Genomic DNA, 24,781 nt, shown 5'->3' on the forward strand with positions numbered 1-24,781 from the left:
ACACACACACACACACACACACACACACACACACACACACACACGCACACACACACATACAGCTACCATCCAAGAACATACTTGATAGGACATGGATATATTGTAAAATAAAAGGGTTGTTAGAGACAATCTCCATAGCAATCATATGCCATTGCAATGAACAGATGATATTCTGCAACAGCAAATGCACAGAGATAGAGAACTGAGCTATACATTCTGACTAATGGATGACATTCTTCTGTGTCACAAAGTTTACCATCACTGTGGGAGTAATGACAATGAACTGACATTAGATAATAAAAAAACAAGAACTGAGTAAGTGATACATGGATGTGTGCTGTTAAGAATGTAACAGACCAGTTTGACCTTTGCTGTATATGTGCAGTGGGAGAAGACAGGCTTAATTCTAGAGAGACTTGAAGCACAAGGGAAGAGGGAGTTCTAGTGGGGGTGGTAGCAACCTATTGGAGTTCAGATGTTGAAGGAATGGGATGAGGGACTGTAGGATGGGGGATTGTGGCACGGGGCAACAACTGGAATATAAATAACTAAATTTAGAAAAGAAAAAAGAAAAATGGCCAATTTAACAGGAGAAGACTACTGTTGAAAGCAATAGTGTATCAAAATACAGAATCACAGGCATGGGGTGCTTGCCTCCAATTGAAACGTCTAAATACAATTGCTTCAACTAAGGCTCAGGGAAAACCAGGAAGAAGAGAAAGAAAGAGTGTAAGAGCTAGAGTGCCAGGAAGTCTATCGAGAAACTGTGTTCTATCTAGGAAATGGAAATGATACCCATGAATCTTGGCTGCCCAACGAAGACTTGAACAATTCCAACAGAGATAACATTCCAAGGTAAATGGGAGAAATATCACAGAGCCCCATACCTAGATGATAAACAATTAGCAACTGCTGAGAGAGAAAAATCAGTCTTTACCCAGGAATAAGACCCCTGACTGGTTATCCAAGTCTTGGTGGTAAGACATGCAGGAAACATTGTATGGATCAACTGGTTGTATTTATGTACTGATTTATTCATATCATATGTAATAAAAATGATTGAGGAATAAAGAAAAAAGAAAAAAGAAAGAATAAAAAAGGAATGTAAAAGAAAAAAGCTCCTGAGAGGCTTTGCCAGAGCCGGACAAGCGTGGAGTCGGTTGTTCACAGCCAACCATTGGACTGACCACTTTGACCCCAATGGAGGAGTTGGAGGAGGGACTGAAGGAGCTGAGGGGGCTTGCAGCCCTATGTGGACATACGTGGACATCAGTGGGAGGAACGACCCTTAGGCCTGAGGTGGTTCGATGTCCCAGAATAGGGATATGCCAGAGCGGGAAGGCAGGAGTGGGTGAGTGGGTGGGTGGGGCACTCTCATAGAGGCAGGGGAGGGGAGATGAGATAGGGGGTTTCTAGAGGGGAGACTTGGGAAGGAGATAGCATTTGAAATGTAAATAAAGAAAATATCCAATAAAAGGAAAAATGAAAAAAATTACAAAATAATAAGAAATTGTGACCAAGAGGTGGGAAAAAAGCTGTTTGGCTAGAGGAGAAAATTCCTGTACAGTTTGGGTTCATTTGTTCCTTCATTTTGGTAATATTTTAGGCTATGAGACATATGCATGCAGCAGACTTGTGTTCACAAAGCACCCTTCCTATACCTGTTTTTCACATATTGGTTTACCCTTCCTATAAACAGCCTTACTCATACTAGCAAGATTGGTACAGAAAATATAGACAAAGGAACTCATAAAAACTAATATGAGGAAGGTACAATAAATTTAGCAACCGAGACAAAGATTGAGATAAGACTTCAAGTTAGCAAGAAGAGAGAAGTAGAGTTTCAAAGAGGCAAAACCTGCCAGAGAAGATTTGGTGAAAGTAAGCGCTTTCCTGGAACTGGGTATGGAGCCATACAGCTGCTACAGAGGTTGCAGGTTCCAGGGGTGGTCTCAAACAAGTTCTGCAACTTGACTCTCACCATATGGACACTGGCTGACTCATGGAGGGACAGAGGGAGAAGGTGGCTGCAGGAAACAGGGAGAGAAATGGCATGATCAGATAAAGGAGCAATAGCTAAGTAGCAGCAGACAGCAAAGTACTGCAGGTTTATAGCTCTGGTATGAGTAATTAGGATTCTTGGCTTTCACACGGATGGCCTCAAATTTAAATTATATAAATTAGCAAATTATACAAGCTAAATATAAATTTTACTAATTGAATACAGTTAATATATAATATACCATAAATACAAGTCTTATGCATTAAATAATCATTAAAAAAAAGAACTTAAGAGAGCTGAAATAACCACTCAAGGTTTTCCCACTATTCTACCCAGGCAGACCGATAGGAAGATGAGGGACAGGGGCAGCTGGAGCTCTTGATCCCCATTCTGTTTCAGAGAATTAACAATCCTGGAAAAGAAGACTCCTGGAAAGAAACCATCACATACTGGTTTATATACTTTTTCACTTATGCTTTAAGAGTGGTTATTATTTTATACAATCCCTCACAACCTGTGATTTGTGTTTCAAGAATATCTTGTGTCTTGTTCATAAGACTCTAGTCATTGTAACAAAAGATCTTTGATGTGTGTGTGGTAAAACAGAAACAGTATCCACAAGGAAAGACTTGGCCCTTTCAATAATGAACAGGACAATTGTGGATTCTATCATTTTAGTTCTGTTCTTAAATTTTAGGTAGGGCAATCAGAAAGCTAAATGAATTTTAAAAGTACCATGCTAGAAAGCAAACAGTAAAATCGTCCTTACATATGAATGATTATTTAAAAAAATATGAATGAGTTCATAGAAATTTCAGACTCTAATAAGAATATCTATTAGAAATCAAGAATAATACAATAAATTTAGGGTACACGATTCTCACAAATGCTTGTTTGGAATTTCACAAACTCTATATACGACCAGAGCTCTTCTTTGTCTGTAAGCCTGTGGTAACTTTTAAACCAGGCACAGGAGTTCCTCTAGTATTATTTCATTTCATTCAGGATTGCTTTGGCTATCTGGGATCCTTTGTACTTCCCTCTAAATTTTAATACTCTTTTCTAATTCAGTGAAAACTGTCAATGGGATTGTTACTGCATTGAACATGTAAATGTTTTGTGGGAGGATGCTCTTTTATAGAAGTTCATGATCATGGGCATCTTTCAATTTTTAATGTCTTCTTTGATTTCTTTTCTCACAGATTTTAATGTTTCACTACCAATTACTTTTATTTCCTTGATTGTGTTTATATCCTGGGTGTGAGTTATTGTTTTAATTTTTCCTTTTAGGTTGTATTGAGTGGGATTCTTTCCATGATTTCATTTCCCTTTATTTGATATTATATAGAGAAAGTGTTTGAAATTTTGTGGTATGATTCTTCATCAATTCTAGAACCTTTCTGGTGGAGTTTTTAGGACCTTTTATATATAAAACATATCATCTACAAACAAAACTTATTTTTAAATCTTTTTCATCTCTTTTATTTCTTTCTTGTCTTTACCTGCTGCAGCAGGATCTGAAGGAATACATTGACAAGGCTCGAGACAGTATATTGCCCTGATTCTTCCTTAGTTTTTTTTTTCTATATATATTTTTAAATTTTTAAGTATTTGAGAATTACATACAAGATTCTTCCTTTTGCATCATTTCCAACCTTCCTTGTCCACATGACAATTCCTCCTATATTCTTTCACTTTCTCTAAAATTCATGACTTTTAAAAAATACTTGTGGACAAAAGCGCATGGTCTTCGGAAGAACGCTTATTGGAGCCTCTGAAACCACAGGGTGTCCACATCTTTTCTTGACAATTTTGTAGTGATTTTTTTCCTATTTTTTTCTTTCTCTTTTCAGCACTGAGATTTCATCATGGTGTTTTCCCCTTTCCATGGCTGTTCCTTCTGGTCTCCTGCTGACTCAAAATGTCTCACTGTTGGATCTTTTCCTTGTTTATCTTTTCATGGTAGGGTTTCTGCTGAGACTTTATCCATTTTCTTTGCCTTAACTTTAGATTTCTTAGTAACACTCTGTTGTGTCTCTTTCTGGACTCTCTCTTTTTGAAGCAACAATGCCTTTTTATTGCTTGGCATACTTGTATTACCAGAATCTGTTTTGATCATATTATTTTGGTTTTTTTTTTCTTTGTTATTATACCTAATGCATTTGGCACATATAGAAAAGTCTTTGTATGAAGGTAAAACAGAAAGTTATTAAGACTCTCTTGAGATGCTTCTATCTAGAATTAAAAACGGCATCTACCAAACTCAAAAAGTTTCACAATTATGTCAAGATGAGGAGGCAAAAGCTATAGTGTTTTTTTTGCAAGTGGCAAATGGTGAAGCTGATAACAAGAAAATATCTGTATTTTAATGGGAAAGCTTTCAAACAAAAAGACCCTTAATACTCTACAGTTCAAGTAAAAGGCTCAAAGATAAAAAAAAAATTACACCTACCCACCCAATAAGAAACAGAAAATTAAAATAAGCTGGTACTGCCATCTGTTCTACTCATAGTGTTAACACAAATCCCACAAAGTGGGTTTGTGACAAGATTATAGACCTTGATCACGATGCTGAATCACATTTGTCATATAAACCACTCCTGGTAGCAACAAACAAACAAACAAACAAAAACAAAAAAAAACTCAGTGGATTCTCTAATACCTCGCCAAGATCCTCAGGCATTTGTGGACCAGAAGAAAAGTGCCAAACTTGCTTCTGCCCCTCTAACAAAGGTTTTTCCCCATCTTCACATAACTAGAAGAGCAACTAATGTTGAACATCAGTTTGCCTCCAGGGTGTTTCAGGGTGACATTTGGAGGCAAGAAAGAAAATTGTGTTGTGCTAACTCTGTGGGGCCCTGAAGATTGATTGTCTTCTGCTCTGTATTAAAACTCCCAAGGTGAAGACCCAAAATTTTCTCCTTTATACTTGAACCTAACAAAAGAATTACCCGTCTTTAAAATAAAAAGATGGAAAAACAAACAAACAAACAAACCCATCCAACAATCAACTTGAAAAAAAAAAAAACCGTTAATATCACTATGTTCTCTAGTGAGAGTTTTAAGGAAAATGGTTTCTGTTTTCCTTGAAAAAACAAAAACAAAAAAAAAGAGGAAGATGACGATCACGGTTATAGAAGTTGGAACCCTAACTTCTGCCCAATGCAGGGGAAGAGAATGCCTCCTATCTGCTTGCTGAAGAAAATTAATTGATGCTTCCTTTAGGTCAAGATGTAGAACTTTGGCTCTTCCAGTACCATGCTGCTATGATTTCCCGCCATGATGCTAATGGACTGAACCTGAAACTGTAACCCATCTTCAAATTAAATGTTTTCTTTTATAAGAGTTTTTATAAGAGTTGTATCTTCATAGCAATGGAAACCCAAAGTAAGAAAGTGGGTGAGAACAATAAAAAATGATAGAGAGAGAGAGAGAGAGACAGAGAGAGAGACAGACAGAGAGAGACAGACAGAGAGAGAGAGACAGAGAGAGAGAGAGAGAAAAATATATGAGGCTATAGAGAGAAGAAAGGGAAGAAGAAATGCTGTAGTCAGTATTATCTGAAAAAAAAAGTTTTTGAAGAATTAAAAAAAACTTTTCTTCTAGGTCCCAAAAATTGTATGACATGACTTTTAGGGAAAAATACATTAAACAGGACTTAAAGTAACAAAAGTAACAATTTACATTCTTTTTCAAACTTTACCACTGTATTAGATTTTATTGTGATTTTAAATTTTATTACATTTCATGTGTTTGTTATTTTTACATTTATCTATATATTACTTAGATATTTATCATTAAAAATCATTTAATACCTTTATACACTAACGTTCATATGTAAAAATTCCACAATGCCTTGTACTAATGAATAACAATATTCAACAAGCTGTGGAGGAAGCCTCAAAATGCATATAAAACACTGAAGCCTGACTTAAAGTGGGCAAACATAGAAATATTGCTCTAGATATTCTACTGAGGTAATGGGCAGGATGCATAGAGAAGCTGTGCACATGCATGCACAGAGACCCTAGAATGTCAGTGGTTCTAGACAAATAATTAGCCACCTATCTCTGTTAAATTCCGTTACAAAACAGAGCAAGGGGGCTCAGATTGTAAGAAATAAGAATTTCTATTCAACATTAATCCCTTTTTAAGGTTTAAGTATCTCATTTCCCTCAATTCTTTCTGAATTATAAAAAAATAGGCTTTGACACTGTGTAATCTAGCCTTGTCTTTTAATTCACTAGTAATTTTTGCTAATAAAGATGGTATCTAAAGTTATTTGTCTATCTCGGTACCACATTTTTAATAGGTTTATTTGGTTCTCTGCAGTCTAACTTCTTGAGTTCTTTGTATATTTTGGATATAAGGCCTCTATTGTACATAGGATAGGTAAAGAACTTTTCCCAATCTGTTAGTTGCCATCTTGTCCTATTGACAGTGTCCTTTGCCTTACAGAAGCTTTGCAATTTTATTAGGTCCCACTTGTCAATTCTTGATCTTAGAGCATAAGCTATTTGTGTTCTATTCAGGAAATTTTTCCCTATGCCCATATGCTTGAGGCCTTCCCCAATTTCTTTGCTATTATTTTCAGTGTACCTGATTTTATGTGGAAGTCCTTGAGCAACTTGGACTTGAGCTTCCTACAAGGAGATAAAAATGGATTGATTTTTCATTCTTCTACAAGCTGACCTCCAGTTGAACCAGGACCATTTGTTGAAAATGCTGTAATTTTTTTTTCCACTGGATGGTTTTAGTTCCTTTGTCAAAGTTCAAGTGACCATAGGTGTGTGGATTCATTTCTGGGTCTTCAATTCTATTGCATTGATCTTCCTGACTGTCATACCTAATGGCTCTGAAACACCTAAAGAAATGTTCAACATTCTTAATCATCAAGGAAATTCAAATGAAAACAACTGTGATATTTCACTTCACACCAATCAGAATGGCTAAGATCAAAAACTCAGGTGACAGCAGATGCTAGCTAGGATGTGGAGTAAGAGGAACATTTCTCTGTTGGTGGGATTGTAAACTGGTACAACCACTCTGGAAATCATTCTTGGAGTTCCTCAGAAAACTGGACATAATATTACCTGAGGACCCAGCTATGCCACTCCTAGGCATATACCCAAAAGATGCTACAACATGTAGCAAGGACACATGCTCCACTATGTTCATAACAGCCTTATTTATAATAGTCAGAAGCTGGAAAAAAAAAACAGATGATCTTCAACAGAGGAATAGATACAGAAAATGTGGTACATTTACACAATGGAGTGATACTCAGCTATTAAAAGTTATGACTTCATGAAATTCTCAGGCAAATGGATGGGACTAGAAAATATAATCCTGAGTGAGGTAATCCAATCACAAAAGAACACCCATGGTATGCACTCATTGATAAGTGGATATTAGCCCAAAATCTCGGAATACCCAAGATCTAACTCACAGACCACATGAAGCTCAAGAAGAAGGAAGATCAAAGTGTGAATACTTCAGTCATGGGAGGAGTACAGAGATAAAAAGTGGAGCAAATACTGAAGGAATGACAATCCAGAGACTGCCGCACATGGGATGCATTCCATATATAGTTATCAAACACCGATACTATTTTGGATGCCAAGTGCTTGCTTACAGGAGCCTGATATAGCTGTCTCCTGAGAGGTTCCACTGGCACCTTACAAATACAGAGGTGGACTGAGCACAGATTCCCCAATGGCGTGGCTAGAGAAAGACTCAAGGAGCTGAAAGGGTTTGCAGCCCGATAGGAGAAACAACAATATGAGCCAACAATAACACCCAGAGCTTCCAGAGACTAAACCATCAACCAAAGAGTACACAGGGAGGGACCCATAGTTACAGCTGCATCTGTAGCAGAGGATGGCCTTGTTGGACATCAATGGGAGGAGAGGCCATTGGTCCTGTGAAGGCTTGATGCCCCAGTGTAAGTGAATGCCAGGACAGGGAAGCAGGAATGACTGTGTTGGTGAGCAAGGGAAAGGGGAATGGAACAGAGGGTTTTTGGAGGTAAAATGAGAAAAGGGGATAATATTTGAAATATAAATAAAGAAAATATCTAATAAAAATAAAATAAAGTTACTTGTCTCTCTCCCAAATATTATTCAGAGGTAGGAGTCTGATTAGAAAGAATAGTGATAATGATCTCCCACAAGAATCTCATGTCTCTCTTTTTTTTTAATTCATTGGATATTTTCTTTATTTACATTTCAAATGTTATCCCCTTTCCTAGTTTTCCCTCCGAAAATCCCCTATCTCCTCCTCCCTCCTCCTGCTCCCAAACCCACTCACTCCCATTCCTGATCCTGGCAACCCCCTATACTGGGGCATAGACCCTTCACAGAACCAAGGGCCTCTTCTCCTATTGATGACCTACTATGACATCCTCTGATTCATATATAGCTAGAGCCACAAGTTCCACCATGTGTGTTCTTTGATTGGTGGTATAGTTCCAAGGAGCTCTGGGGGCACTGGTTAGTTCATATTGATGTTCCTCCTATGGGGCTTCAGTCCCCTTCAGCTCCCTGGATATTTCTCTGGCTCCTTCATCACTTATAAGTGGATATTAGCCCAGAAACTTAAAATACCCAAGATACAATATGTAAAATACATGAAACTCAAGAAGAAGGAAGGCCAAAGTGTGGATACTTCGTTCCTTCTTAGAATGGGGAACAAAATAACTATGGAAGGAGTTAGAGAGACAAAGTTCAGATCAAAATCTGAAGGAATTACCATCCAGACACTGCCCCCTCTTGGGGATCCATCCCATAAACAATGACCAAACCCAGTCACTAGGCATATGCCAACAAGTGTCTGCTGACAGGAGCCTGATATAGCTGTCTCCTGGGAGGCTCTGCCAGAGCCTGGCAAAGACAGAAATTAATGCTCACAGTCATCCATTGGACAGAGCACAAGGTCCCCAATGAAGGAGTCATGTCTCCTTTTTTAACTCTAACAAAATCAACATACAAACTCCCTTCCCTGTGTTTCTCAAGTAGACAAGTGATAGAACTATAGCTTCTTGTATAAATACAAATTTAATGAAAATATATGAAAGATACTATCAAACTACTAAAACACTGTATTTTCTGAAGACTTAAAGATAAAGGCATTTGGTGTTCCCTGGGGTGATTTCTGGTGACAGGAAAAAAATTAACAGGGGAAACAGAAAATATATCAGATTTGGACCTTTCATTTTTATTGACATCTTCCACATATATTTAGTATGACAGACTTAGAAAATTATTTTATTTGGAAAATTTTACCTTAGGACTAAATAAAAGCAGTTTTCATTCAACTCCAAGTTAGTAAGAAGTGATAGACTGTATACATCTTTCATATGGAGAATGGTTGATTTACTAAGGACTATACACTTAAAGAAAAGTGACCCTCTAGCTCTCACAGAATATTCACTGTCAATAGCTCCTTAACTGTAGATATAACTTTAAGCTAACTTCTGATTTCCATGATGGGATTTGTTCAAAGTTGGGCTTATACACATCTTGTGCGTGCTGTCACACCTTTCCAGGCTGTGAACCCTAAATGATGCAATAACAACTTCAACAACACATCATCCATGTCCATTCTACCTCTATTGACAATAGTTAAAAATGGAAATGGCTTAAATTACCCCAACTGATAAATTGAAAATAAAAAACATAGTACATATACACAGTGGAATTCTATTTTGCTATAAAGGAAAATAATATCTTGAAATTTGAAAGTACTGAGTAAAGTGGTTGGAGACAGAAAAACAAACACCATATGCCCTTACCCATCCTCTGTCCTTATTGGGGATGCCTAGATCTAAATCTTTGGCTGTGAGTTTATAATCTAATGTTACTACAGAATCCAGTAAAATTATAAGGGATAATAGGGAATAGCTTTTCTAGAGAGTGAAATAGCAGAGTACAGGGTCTAAAAGGCAGAAATAGAGTAAATTGGGGGTGCATTAAATGGAGTATTGAAAAGGAAAGAAATATAGACAGAGAAGTAGCTAAAAATATAATAGCTAATAGGGATGTTTGAAAAGTCAAAGGAAATAAGTTATGTTTACTTTAAATCATATATAATGCAATACTCATACACATTCCAAAATATTATATGCTACTGGTCCTGCACTTGATTATTTCCCAGAATTTGAATGTAAATATCTATTGCTAAGAACACAACAGCATTCAAACACAAGACTTCAGTGAATAAAGTTGGATTGGATCTAGAAAGTTGCTCCCCAAGGAACAATGCTATCCAAGTTGCCAAGAAAGTAAAACAATTAATTTCTGTACTCAATTGCAACTGCTACAGTAACAATTCAATAATAACCAGCAAGACAAGCTATTCATAAAGGCATAATAGTGAATGGTGCATCGTGATAGTAAACAATAACTATCAAAATGTACTTAAAGCCTGAACAATAGGAGAAAAATTCATGTCAGATTCTGTAAAAATAGTCAACTATTAGCTGCATGTAAAGTCATGGAACCTAGAAGAAAATATAATAGTGAAAATTTACCAATTCGTATAATCTCTAATTGCATACTTAGTGCATACTGTGTCACCCATAGATAACTGTAACTCTTTGTACAGCAGATGAAGATAATTACACAACTCTATAACTGTCTATATAGAGGCAACAAATGATGGTGGAATGAAAAGCCACAATTAATCTATTTACAATACAACCCTACCACTTAAGGCTCAGGGGAACATTTGAGGAGTGAAGGAAACAACATTCTAAAAGACAACATAAAAGTAGTCTGTGGTAAGAGAGTGTCTACTATGTATGACTGGAAAGTGGCACTGTAAATCTCAACCATAGAGTTTCTGAACCATGAGCCAAAATCATACCAGCTGATATAACATCAGGCAATCCCACTCCTTGATTTTTAACTGTGGCCAATTATTAATTACTTAGAACAAATCACTCTTCCTATTATTAGGTCTATCTATCTATCTATCTATCTATCTATCTATTATATTAGGAAACAAAAAAAAAGGAAAGAGAGGAACATGTAAGTTGTTAGACAAAGATGAGGAAAATGTAAAAGTTACAGCACTTACATATACAATTCTAAAAATGAACTAAAAAGAAAAGTATCAATTTTGTTATATTTAAGAATGAAGTTTATTATTTTATAGTAATATTTATAATATGAAAAAATATATGCTTAATTAATGGCTATCCATTATGGGAATGTGGATTCATGTCATCTTTACTATTTACATATATTTTGATTTTGTGAAACACATGAGATGCTATGTGCATAGAAAATTGCATTTCTGGATAATTTTCTCTAATAAATACTACTCACATTACTTCTTCTTATATGAATCTTTTTCTTTCAAATATTTTCTTCAAGGCAACATTGACATCCTTATTCCTCAGGCTGTAGATCAAGCGTTTAGCATGGGTACAACAATTGTATAAAATACAGAGGACACTTTCCCTTGGTCCATGGAACTGACTGATGATGGCTGAAGGTACATGAATGCTAAAAATCCAAAGAAAACAGCAACAGCCAAGATGTGGGAACTACAAGTACTGAAGGCTTTAGATCTGCCATCTGTGGAGTGAATACAAAGGATGCTGGCAATATGAAGATGTAGGAAGTAAAAATAGTCAGAATTGGGATACAGATGTTCGTTGTACCAAAATATTGAATCAACATTTCATTGATATAGGTATCAGAGCATGCAAGCTTCAAGAGAGGAAGAAGATCACAGAAATAATGATTGATCACATCTAGTTTGCAGAATTTAATCCTAAACTTGAAGCCTACATTTACTGATGCACAGAACACAGCAAAAATATACACACCAGAAATCAAGGACGCGTAAATCTGAGAGGACATGGTTGCATTGTAAAGCAAAGGGTTACAGATGGCAGCATAGCAGTCATATGCCATTGTAGCTAATGTGTAACCTTCTGCAATGCCAAAAATGAGGAAGCAGTAGAGCTGAGTCATGCACCCATGGTACGAGATGATATGTTCTTTTCGGCCATAAAGTTCACCAGCATTTTAGGGGTAACAACAGTGGACTGACAGAAGTCAATGAATGACAGACTGCTGAGGAAGTAGTACATGGGTGTTGGCAGGTGGGAATTGAGCCCAATCAATGTGATTATGCCCAGGTTCCCTGTCATAGTGAATACATAGAATCCTATGAAGAGGAGAAATAGGGGGCAGCTGGAGTTCCTGTTTATTGGAGAGCCCAGGCAAGAAGAACTCAGTCACTCCACAACGATTTCTTGCTGCCCTGTACTCCATTTAGATCCTGAAAGATTAAAATACTTGTAAGGCTTCTTTTCCATGTCCTTATGTTCCCACCTAATTTTTTCTGCCATGGAATACCTTTAGTGCATAAATATATCCTTTACTGTTAATTTTAAAATGTCCTTAAAACTTGAACACATTTGATAAAATACTATCACTAAGATCAAGGCTTGAAAATTTTGTGAGTTCAAAGCAATATTTCTATGTTGAGACTTAGAGTAGTTATCAGTGTAGAAAATTGCTCAACTTTCATGCTGAGGCAAACTTTTCTTAAAAACAGTGAATTATTATTCAAAATCTAATATGAACAAGAGATCCACAGAGGTCTTACTTTCAGATATTTCAATTTTTTCTAATTCTTAACATATACAAAATTTTGAAATTTTTCAATGGGAAAATTAATTAACATCTGGAATAAGCACTGCACTTGGTACTGGATACATGGTGCTACTAAGATTGGGCACCAGGTATATGGTGCTATTAGAAAGCAGTTTGTAGGCTGGGAACGAGTTCTTGAGAGGAGTAGAGAGGGTGAGAAATGGTTGGTGAGACCAAAAAGACAAAGTGCCCATATTCACTCCCAGTCACTTACAATGACACCTTTGACTACTACAATGTATTTTTGGTTTACTTACTGTATAAAGAAATAAGTATTACTGGCATTTTATCACTCAGAAAATATGCAATATGAGTTTTTGGGTTGTTAGTTTACATTAATGTTCTCTCAAATTAAAAAAAAAAAAAAACAAAAAACGTCTGAGCTGGGCGTGGTGGTACATGCCTTTAATCCCATCACTTGGGAGGCAGAGGCAGGCAGATTTCTGAATTTGAGGCCAGCCTGGTCTACGGAGTGAGTTCCAGGACAGCCAGGACTACACAGAGAAACCCTGTCTTGAAAAAAAATCTGCAATTTTTACACATTAAAATTTAAAATAACTGACTCAGATCAGTTTTTATATTACCCATATATATAAGGTGAATTAGGAAGTATCACTTGATCATAGGGTTTGATGTATTTGAGGGTTCTTGGATTAAGTGTGCAAGTATTTTATTAAGTATTTTTTTGCATCAGTGTTCATATGGAAAAATAGTCTAAAATTATCTTTCTCTGTTGTGTCTGTGTTTGGTTGAGGTATCAGGGTGACTGTGAACTCATAGAATAAGTTTGGCAATATCCTTCTGTTTCTATCTTATGAAACAGTTTGAGGAGGATTGGTTTTAGCCCTTCTTTGTAAGTCTGGTAGAATTATGGGCTAAAACCATCTGGCTCAGGAAATCATTTTGTTGGGAGACTTTTAATCACTGCTTCTATTTTCTTAAGGGTTATAGGAATATCAAAATTGTTTATCTGATATTGGTTTAACTTTGGTAAATGGTATCTCTCAAGAAAATCTTCCATTTAATTTAGGTTTTTCAATTAGGTGGTATATAGGCTTTTGCAGACCTAAGAATTCCATGGATCTCCTCAGTATCCATTGTTGTGTCCCAATTTTCATTTCTGTTTTGTTGGTTTGGATCTTGTCTCTTTGCCTTTGAGTGAGTTTGGCTAATGGATAATCTCTATTGGTTTCTTTGATTCTTTGTATTGTTCTCTATTTTTTCTAATATACTGATTTCAGTCCTGAATTTGAATATTTACTGCTATCTACTTTTACTTCATGTGTTTGTTTCTTTTTGTTCAAGAGTTTTCAGGTATGTTTTAAGTTGCTGGTACTAGAGGTCTCCAATTTCTTTATGAAGGCACTTAATTCTATGAACTTTTTTCTTAGCACTCTTTTCACTGTGTCCCATAAGTTTGGAGATATTAGGCCTTTATTTACATTGAATTCTTGAAAAAAAAGTGTAAATCAAATATTGAACCTATAACCAGGTAAGACTTCCAATGGAGGATCTAATACATCAGCCCAGCTGCAATTCCTTTAACCTTACAATTTTTCCTGCCTACAGGGTGTGCTGGGGTAAAAAATGAAGCGGAAATTGAGGTAGCGAACAACCAAGGACTGTTCCAGGCTAAGACCCAAGCCATGAGAAGAAGCCTAGCAGAACCTGCATCAGAGATGCTTCACCCAGGAACTGATATAAATAGATACAGAGATCCACAGTCAAACACTAGGTGGTGTTTGGGGACTCTGGTGGAAGAAAAGGAAAAAGGATTATAGGCAGGAGATGGGTCAAGAACAACACACACACACACACACACACACACACACACACACACTCATATCAAAAAACAAACAGACAGCAAATAAACAAACAAAAACACTACAGAATCCATTAACTTGGCTCCATAAGGGCCCACAGAGATTTAACCACCATTGGGGAGCATACTTGGAACTGACCTAGGCCCTCTGTTTCTGTTGTATAGCTTGGTTTTTCTGTAGTACTTCTAAGAACAAGGGCAGGGGGCAGTCTCTGACTCTGTTGTCTGTTCTTAGAACCCTTGCCCCATACTGGGAAGACTAGTCTATCATTAATTGAAGATGCATCTAGTATTAGTGTAATTTCTTATGCCAAGGTTGGTTGATATCCATGCATTTTCTAAAGTGAAAAGGGGGAAGACTGGATCTGAGGGAGAGGAGCCAGTAGAGAAGGAGTGGGAAGAAAGGTGGGAGGGAAAATTACAACATGAGTGCTAATTAATTAATGAATTAAAAAATTAAGAAGAACAAAGATAATATTGAAGCATATTGAGGATTGTACTGTCCCAATATGACACTGCCTATTTAGAACCATAACTTGTATATTTTTTAGTTATACTGTTTAGATATGCCATATGTACAATGACTTTTGGGATGCTATTCAAATATCTATTAAGCAAAGCACAATAGTGCCTGTACAAAAAAAAAGTCTGGTTGTCTTTTTCTTTCTTTGATTTTTCAAACCTGAGTCACCCCGTTTCTCACTAAGCTCTTACATGTTTTTCTATTTTAAGCCTGCTGTATCATGTATAAGTCCATCACCACATGCTTTATAAAAATTTTCTAGACTTTGAGTGTCAAACAACTCTTTTATGTGGGTATTTTATTATTATGTGACCTTATATAAAAATATGTTCCAGCTGGGTGGTGGTGGCACACGCCTTTAATCCCAGCACTTGGGAGGCAGAGGCAGGTGGATTTCTGTGTTCGAGGCCAGCCTGGTCTACAAAGTGAGATCCAGGACAGCCAGCACCATTCATAGAGAAACCCTGTCTCAAAAAAACAAAAATAATAAATAAATAAATAAATAAATAAATAAATAAATAAATAAATAAATAAATAAAATATATTCCAATGAAATTTCTAAAATTAAAATTGAAATACAGATGACATAAAATATGAGCAAGTTATCACCAAATTTCTGGTATTTGATCTATTAAAATACAAACAATCCTCATAAGCTAGATCTTTAAATAGTCCTGAGAGAGCTTGAGGAAAATTTTAATAAGAGAACTCACCATAATAGTATTTTACAATACTCTATATGATAAATAAATCAAGCCCCACAAACTTATGGATAACTTTGTCACAATACAATTAATGGACTTAATATATAAAGTGATAGCATTTAAGATACCAATACATTATTTGAAACAATCTTGGTCTGTTTGGGACATTTCATAATTTACAGTAAAAATCAATATAGCCTAATATTTAAAAATCATCTTAAGAGATTACATATAATAGAATCTGCAGTCTGTGGATGTATAAAATGCTCATACAAAGTTTTTTACCCCTTGAGTATCTCTATATTTGCTATGCATATACAGCATTGGTAGGTGCTTTAATTTAATTTATTTTTAAAATTCTGCATGTATTATTATGTATTTGTTTGTATATATGTTGTGTGTGTGTGTGTATGTGTGTACAGGTTCATGCCATGACATGCAAGAAGGACAGATAATTTTGGAGAGCCTCTTTTCTCCTTACATTATGTAGGGTTGAAGGATGGAATTCAGGTCTTCAGGATTTTGTGACAAGTAACTTTACCCTCTGAGTTATCTTGTCTGCCCAGTCAATGCCTTAATTTCTAAGACAGTAATGTATTCATTATTTTTAAGCTTTTCAGTAAGATGTAACAGACACATTAATATAAAGAAGGTACTGATTGTGTATTTCCCAATGATGCCATTCATCATACACTTAATATGACTATACCATTAAGTAAATTTGCCAATGCAAATATGTAAATATGTTTATGAAGAAAAGCATAAATTCCTGAAGTTTTTGTTTTTAATCTTAGCCTAATGAGCAAGGGAGAACAGAATCTCCACAGGATAGCTCCAGTCTAATTTCTATCTATTCTTGAGGTCATCTCCATAACTGTAAATAATTTGTTCCAATTGTATTTTTATGCTCACTGATTTTTAATATTATATTGTTTGATCACATTCTATACTCTGTAATGTTAATTAAACCAGTGGCATTACCATTATTATATTTGGAAGTTATACTTGATTGTATATATAGAGTAATAACTTATACAAATAGTAAAATATTCTCAAAACTGTTTGTTCATCTCTTAAAATTTATTTAGTATAGAACCCTATGCCAAATTTCATGAATATAAGTTCTTTCATGTTAGAGATCTGAAGTTTCTTTAAAAAAAAAAAAACTATGAAAATATCAGAGTAGTTGTGCCTTTGGGAGCCATTAGATTGATCATTCTAATGCCATGCTTAAAAGAGTTTCTTGCATCTTTCTCTTCTCTTTCCCTGTCCTTTCCCTATATTCTCTCTCTCTCTCTCTCTCTCTCTCTCTCTCTCTCTCTCTCTCTCTCTCTCTCTCTCTCTCTCTCTCTTTCTCATCCTCCCTCTCTCTCTTCTTCCCCTCTCATTCTCATTCTAACTATTGCTGAATTTCAAAGGAAATGACAATGATCTTAGGTCACCACAGCAGTATAAGGTAAAATGAATTCCGCTCTGCTGTAGAGACAAAAATAAAACTAGGAAGCAGAAATAAAACTTGTAATTAAATTGTTTGTTATTACACCCTGATGGGATTATGATACATATATAAATGTATCAATATTCACAGTAGTGTTGCATATTAATAAAACATTGGGGTAAATTCAAAACCATAAATATTTTAGTGCCATCAACTCTTTAAAATTCAAATATATGATGGTAATTATTTTTACATTTTTATCATTTATAAAAATATTTTGCTCTCCAATTGTTTCAGTGTCTATAGATTTAATAAGATTCTCTGAAAATTCCTTTTGCTGTGAAATCACTTAATGATTTTAAGAGTAAACGAAAAAATAAAACCATATTATACTTAATATTTTTTTTCAAATTATGACCCTAACCAAAGCTGTTAGTGGAGTATAAATTAATCATTGTTGTTTCAAATTATGTCCCTAACCAAAGCCAGTTTAATAGACTGTAATATCTAAGTAATATCTAAGAAAAGGTATAATCTTGTAATTGAGACCATTTTCTTTAATTACAGTCATCATAACAGGAATTACATATTTAGAGTGTTTTATACAGTCTAATACTATGAGAGATTTTTTTCCTTTTTGACTTCACGGAGACATAACCTATTTCTCGTGGTATGGAGTATGTCTTCTGGCTAGCATGCCTTCCATAGAAGACAAAAGTAATTTGAACTGATTACATATTAAAATAAAAATAAAACATCAAAACAGTTATAATAATTTGTTAAGGAAAATTGGTTTTCAACCTTTCCGTGTTTGTCAACCCCAATTCCTTCCATTTGGGGACTGTTAGTTGGATTGTTTTGCTTATTTCTTTTGGTCCCTGTGCCCTTAATAGATTTACCAATTTTGTGAAACCTCAGATAGATGATTTGGCAGCAAAACCTATCAATGTGTATTATCATAAGTTAGCTGTGGAGGACCAAGAGACTTGAGACAAGGTTTTTATTCCCTCTAGGGTGTTCCAAAAGGTCCTTTCCACCCAACCTAAGAAAGGGGACTCCTGCCCCAGGACCAGGTAGAGAAGGGGCACCTAGAATCCTCTCTGATCGGCAATCTAAGTACTTGCTTGGGCTGTGAGTCAAAGCACTGCAAGGAATATAAAGCAAAGACTAAAAATATTTTTCTGGGTTCCCTGCAGGACAAGCCTGACTGCATAGGGGTTGATATCCAAAAACTATCCCCTCTCAAGGAAAAAGCCTTTAGGATGAGTATGGCCCCCATGCCTCACTGGACAACACCAGGACTACCAGAGCCATTACAAGGTCCTCTTTAGTCACTGGAGGTCAGGCCTCTACACCCACCTTAGCAAAGAATAAAATCACCACTGTCTTTCTATAGTAAAAAAAAGGGGGAGATGTTGGGAGTGACCCTGTTTGAATGTTACCTGCCTTGTCAGCCATATGTGCTTATTTACAAAGTCTTGGCATTAGTATAAGATTAATATCAACTGGCTTAGTTGAGATTTCTATGAGAAAACTTGAGGCTACTGTAGGAAGGTACTACTCCTAGTTAAGAACAAATAGTTGTAGATCTTGAGAACAGGTACTTAGCAACCGAATGTGTTCTGTTCCTCCTGCTGAGCTTTTTACCTAGCCAATATCCTGCTCTTGGGAACAGGTGTATTCCTCCAGATACAAAGTGAATTTGTGTCATCCACATCCCCATATCCTACTTCTATGGGTATAAAACCTGCCTGAGAAAAATAAATTTGTCAGCTTGATCAATTAGACTTGCTGTCTGTTCTTTGTGTTTCTTGTCCCTCACTCTCTCCACAGGTGGTTCCTCAGACCCTGTTTGACTGTCCTGTGGGTAGGAACAGGAGAGCAGGCATGACTTTGGCCTTTAGGAAAAAGGCTGAGGCTGAAGACTGAGACTGAAATCCCAAGCCTCAGCTGTTAGATTTCCACATTACCTTCAAACGTTCTTTTATGTCTTGTGCTTGTTTTCCTAATATTTGTCTTGGCAGGAATCCCTGGTCCAGCATTTGTTTTGTTATTGCTTCACGGGGGGCTGCACCTAAAAACATTCATTTGTGAGAGAATATCTCTCCCCCTGAGATTTACTGGTAAATCGTGAATCATATAGGGGACTATGGTGCCTGAATTTCCTTCTTGATCTGTCCACGTAAGTGTCTGAGCACTGACTTGAGGGTTTTTGGAATGCCCAATTGCCTGTAAATGGGAGGCTGAAATGGTCATTGGCCAGATATCTGGCCAAAACCTGTCAGAAATGACAGTGGCATCAACTCCTGAGTCTAAAAAGTCCTTGAAATGTTATTCCATTTAAACTCAAGGTAAGCATGGGGCGAGAGGAAGTAATCTTTTGTGACCAAAAGACCTCTGCTATTCCCTTCTCACCTGGGACCCTGGTGTCTTCATGTTAAGGATTTGTGGTAGAGACACTGGGAAAAAGCAACAATTGGGCAATGGCCTGTTGTTGATATAAACACAGGACCACCTGTGGTACATGCAAGAATCTGAATTTCTCCCTGATGGTTGGTATCTATAACCACAGGTGTGATCTGGAGTCCCTTTAATGAAAGTGAAGCTCTTCCTAGAACTGTGCCAAAGGTATTTGTGAGTAGGGGGCCATGTATACCTGTAGGCACAGCTTGAATGCCCTCCTCAGGGGTCAGTGTTGTACTGGAGGTGACACAGAGGTCCAATCCTGGGCTGTTTTTAGTAGCTCTCCAGAGTTGGGCAATGGACTGGGCAAGAGATGATAAATCTGCTAGTGGACAAACCCTATCATCCTGGGGCTTGTCCTGGAAGAGGTGGGGGCTAAAGGCTGCCCCCTCATGAAGTTTCCTGAATGTCATGTCATTAAGAGAGGTCCCAGGTTGTCTGTTTTGGATTTACACTCATTGGCCCAAAGTTGGGCCCTGTGGCAACGGGGGCACAGGGTGGTCAGTAATGCCCATGAGGACCAGCATCTCCCTGGCTCTTGACAAGAGGTCTCTGACTCTGATGGGGTTGGGGACGTTCGACTTACTGTGGTTACACTCCTTAGGGAGAGGGGAAACGCTAAGACCTCCTTTTTCTGATCTTTTTTGTTTTAACAGAGACCTGAGGCCGCTGTTGCTGGGGGGAAGGTGTTAGATAGTACAATTTGGCCTCCAATGACTGGAGACCTCTGGACAATTGTACATGGTCCTTTCAGGTCTCTACCATACGGTGTAGGAATGCTACATCACCAGTTAACTGATGGCGGTTACTGGACATGGCAGGTGCATCAAAAACTGCATCTAATGTCACATAGAGTGGTGGAAGAAAGAAAGTCCGGAGTGCAGCAGTGCCTGTCAGTGTGCGGACAATTGTGGCCACTTTGGGCAGATTGTAATAGAGCTCTGAATAATAATGAGCTGCCTCCTCCACAAGAGTCTCTTCATCAGCACGCAGCAGTTCGTTATCAAGGTTAATAAGGGAAGGATAAAGGTCTGCCATTTTAATTTCCTCCCTAAGTGAGGGCAAAGAAAGATCCTTAAGAGGCAGTAAAGCTGGGAGATCTGTGACGCCTTCAGCCACAGAAGGCAGAGCAGACAAAGGTTCCTCTCTTAAGGGGGACAAAGGAGGTGTATGAGTTGCTAGATTAGCAGAAGGAGAACTGGAGATGGATTCTTTAAGAGACCCTTGCACACCAGACATTGGAGATCTGGGCATTCAGGAGTGGTTATAAGAATGTCATTAATAAGAGACCAGTAGCTAAAAGCCATGACATCTATTTTTGTAGGTCCAAATGCTTCATAATAATCTTTGAAACAACCAGTAACTTTGCGTCAGCGCTTCTCATCACTTGTCCACTCTTGGGGGAACCATGGGCAAATCTCTCCCACAAAAATTTAAAACTTTCTTCAAATCCTTTTTCTTAACCCTAGTTCCTCACATCTCGAGGGACTCTTTTAAGCCTTGACACAAAAGGTGCTTGCTTTGAAAATGCTTGTCCCATGTCTTACCTTAATTATCCTAAGATCTGTGCTTCACTATGCTCTCCAGGACTGTCTCAAGGCTGGTTGTACCATGGTATCATTCCGAACCAAAGCTGCTGTCAGGAGCTTCTGTAGATGAGCTGGTAGGCCTACCTACCCTCCAATGATGAGCATTGTGTTCTCCTCTGTGACCCCGTGGGGTACCTGTTCAAGCACCAGTTTTTCCTGACCCACAGGACAGTCGACAGGGACTTGGGGAGCACCTGGAAGAGAATGGGGAAAAAGAGACACAAAGAGCAGACAGCAAGTCAAAAGGGCTGATCAAGCTGACAAATTTTTATTTTTTCCACACAGGTTATATACTCATAAGAGCAAGAAATGGGGTTGGAGTGGGGTTGCTTTGTCTCTGGGTAATATACCTGTTCCCAGGAATAGAATATTGACTGAGTAAACAGTTCAGCAGGAAGATTAGAACATAATGGGTTATTAGTCACCTATCTAAAAAAACTGTAGGTATTTGTTCTCTGATGACTTCAAGATCTGTGTCTACTGGTACTCAGCTAGACTAATACTTTCACACAGAGGTCAAGACTTTGTGCTAGGAAGCACTTAAGGCAGTTACTGTACAAACAAGTTCATCCCCAACATATAATTACCTTAACTGGATAATCTTAAATAAATAAAATTTATCTCTTACTTTTTAAAAGATATACTTAGTGTTTGGAAGCTGATTACGGGATGGATCCCCAGATATGGCAGTCTCTAGATGGTCCATCCTTTCGTCACAGCTCCAAATTTTGTCTCTGTAACTCCTTCCATGGGTGTTTTGTTCCCAATTATAAGAAGGGGCAAAGTAGCAAACACAGAAGTGGATGCTCACAGTCAGCTATTGGATGGATCACAGGGCCCCCAATGGAGGAGCTAGAGAAAGTACCCAAGGAGGTAAAGGGATCTGCAACCCTATAGGTGGAACAACATTATGAACTAACCAGTACCCCGGAGCTCTTGACTCTAGCTGCATATGTATCAAAAGATGGCCTAGTTGGCCATCACTGGAAAGAGAGGTCCATTGAACTTGCAAACTTTATATGCCCCAGTACAGGGGAATGCCAGGGCCAAAAAGTGGGAGTGGGTGGGTAGGGGAGTGGGGGGGAGGGTATGGGGGACTTTTGGGATAGCATTGGAAATGTAAATGAGGAAAATACCTAATAAAAATAATATAAAAAAGATATACTTAGAAGTTAGAAAATTGCACTTTGCATAAAATACTATCACTGAACTCAAGTTTTAAAATTTTTCATTATTGAAAATTTAATCTCAAAATTGATACTTAGAGTATATACCAGTGAGCAGTATTACAAGACTGTGGTGAAGAAGTAAGCTTTTTGTAAAAACAGTGAATGATTATCCACAGTTTATTATTTGGATATCTCCAGACCTATTGGTTTTAATCATTCCATTTTTTCTAACTCCTAACATGGGTAAAGTCTTTATATACCCAAATGTGAAAGTTGATTTATATCTCAAGGAGTTGTTGTGTTAAGCACTGTAAACATGTGTCCATCACTTAATCCTAGTAGTATCATGTCACAAGAGCTAAAACTAGCAGCTTCCTGTGTCCAGTATTTGATTCTAGTAACACCATGTTTACAGTATTTAATGCACATAAAGTAAAAATAATTATTACTTGTATCTTTTCACTCAGAATTATGCAATATGATTTGGTGTTGTTTAGTTATATCAACTCTCTCTCAAATGAAAAATTGGGAATTCCTACATAGTAAAACTAGAGAACTGGTCTCAACTCAGTTCTTCCTGTTCCATTTCTATTTTATGAACTAAGAAGGGTTGCAATGAAGGAATACATTAATTGGGGGAAATTATAACTATTCTCTATCATATTGAATTGTGAATCAATATTGTTTGTGCATCCAAAGGAAATTTCTAACTGAATTGGAGTTTAGTCATTAAAATGTAAATGTTGAAATGTTTTTGAAATGCAAAAATTTAAATCTTGCATAGATAACAACATAAATATCAAGAAAGTTCAGAGAGTTAAGTAGACAGATTGTGATAGAAGTACTTGTAGACAACATTGAGTAAATTATTGCCAGCTCTGGAAGAGTCCAACTTCAAGATTACTTAGAAACTCAAACACAAATAAAGAAAATGCAAACATATATCTGGGCACAGCACAGCAGAGCAGATGCTCAAGACTCACAGTGTTGTGAGAGCTTGCCCAGGAATAGTGTAAGCCAAAGCCAGATCATGTGTCAGGAGAGAAAGGTGAGTTCCACACAGAGTTCACCTTACCTGAGGAGCTATTGTCATTCTATAACTGCTGAGAGAGGGCACATCAGTTTTCTCTCAAATTGGAGTACCAGACAAGTTGACCATGTGACAGAGGGGAATCATATATCCATGAATATATGATATATACAAATTGCCTATTGTGGGAAAATGGTAACAACAGGACATAGCTGCATGGGAAGAGAAGGAGTTGGACCTGGGAAGAGTTGGATGAAGAAGAGTGAATATGATCAAAACATGTGTATGGAAGAAAGAGTTGATAGAGCATCTTAAAGTTTAAGTGTGTAGCCTCTCTCAGCCCTGAAGTAGGCTGATCCAGACTTGTAACTTGCTGCCACAGAGAAAGCAATTACCTAAGGTGGAGCCTTCAGACCTAGATGGCTCTTTTGTTCTGCCACCTGCCACTGCTATCTCCAAGACACTGCTACCTGCTGAGAAGCACCTGATACATTCTGGAGGAACATCCTATTCTGCACATCGCCTACAGGCTGGCTCCTGACACCAAGAATGGACTGGTGGGGGATGGGCCTTCCCCTTTTATAAGTAGACTCTCATAGTAAACGGAGAGCCTTGAGCAGAATCATGTCTTGGCTCCATCAATCTCTCACCATCTATGTCTTTTTCAGCCCCAGCCTGTCTCCCTAGCATACCCGGTTCAAGTAGGCCACAGGCGAGTATACAACATAAGTGGATGAAAATGAAAAGGCAAACCCACAATGATTAAATAAACCTGCTATGAGACTTAATATGAAATGCCCTACATATTTACAATAGTAATACTGTAAACACAAAAATGTTTAAAGTAAATTGAGAGTGTTTATGAAAAATAAATCCTATAAATAAAATACTTACAAGGTCAGTAGGTTAAGTATAAATATGTATACAAGCATAGGCTCATTGTGAGTCAAGATCAATTAATTAAAAATGAGACACCTTCATACAAGTACATAAGAATGTTTTTTGTAAAATTGAAGATATGTAATATGAAGACAAGAAGTATCTAGACACATAACAGAGCATGCATTAGTGGAGTAAATAGTAAAATTTTGTAAATATGTAAAACTGGCTTGACAGCATATTATACATGTGAACATATATTTTTCCTTAACCTAAACCATGTGTTTCTCAGGTTTTTTTCAGGATAAATGGGAATACTTTTATGCATAAAAAAGTGAACTCCTGGGCATATATCCAGAAGATGTCCCAACCGGTAAGAAGGACACATGCTCCATTATGTTCATAGCAGCCTTATTTATAATAGCCAGAAGCTGGAAAGAACCCAGATGCCCCTCAACAGAGGAATGGATACAGAAATTATGGTACATTTAC

At 37.2% G+C, this 24,781-nt stretch overlaps 1 protein-coding gene and 1 pseudogene across 2 annotated transcripts in view; both read right to left on the reverse strand.

The window, feature by feature from the left end:
- Window positions 1-24,781, reverse strand: part of LOC110301213 (olfactory receptor 146-like) — a 74,258-nt gene that overhangs the window by 33,795 nt on the left and 15,682 nt on the right. For both annotated transcript variants that reach the window (XM_021171550.1, XM_021171549.1), the window contains exons 2-3: window positions 21,170-21,405; window positions 19,130-19,233 (exon numbers count right to left, since the gene is read on the reverse strand). In XM_021171550.1, the coding sequence (XP_021027209.1) occupies window positions 19,130-19,201 (72 nt within the window). In that variant the 5' untranslated portion in view covers window positions 19,202-19,233; window positions 21,170-21,405. The remainder of the gene's footprint in view (window positions 1-19,129; window positions 19,234-21,169; window positions 21,406-24,781) is intronic.
- On the reverse strand, window positions 11,343-19,186 carry LOC110301215 (annotated as a pseudogene).

Source organism: Mus caroli, chromosome 9 (assembly GCF_900094665.2).
Source record: "Mus caroli chromosome 9, CAROLI_EIJ_v1.1, whole genome shotgun sequence".
NCBI classification, from domain to species: domain Eukaryota; kingdom Metazoa; phylum Chordata; class Mammalia; order Rodentia; family Muridae; genus Mus; species Mus caroli.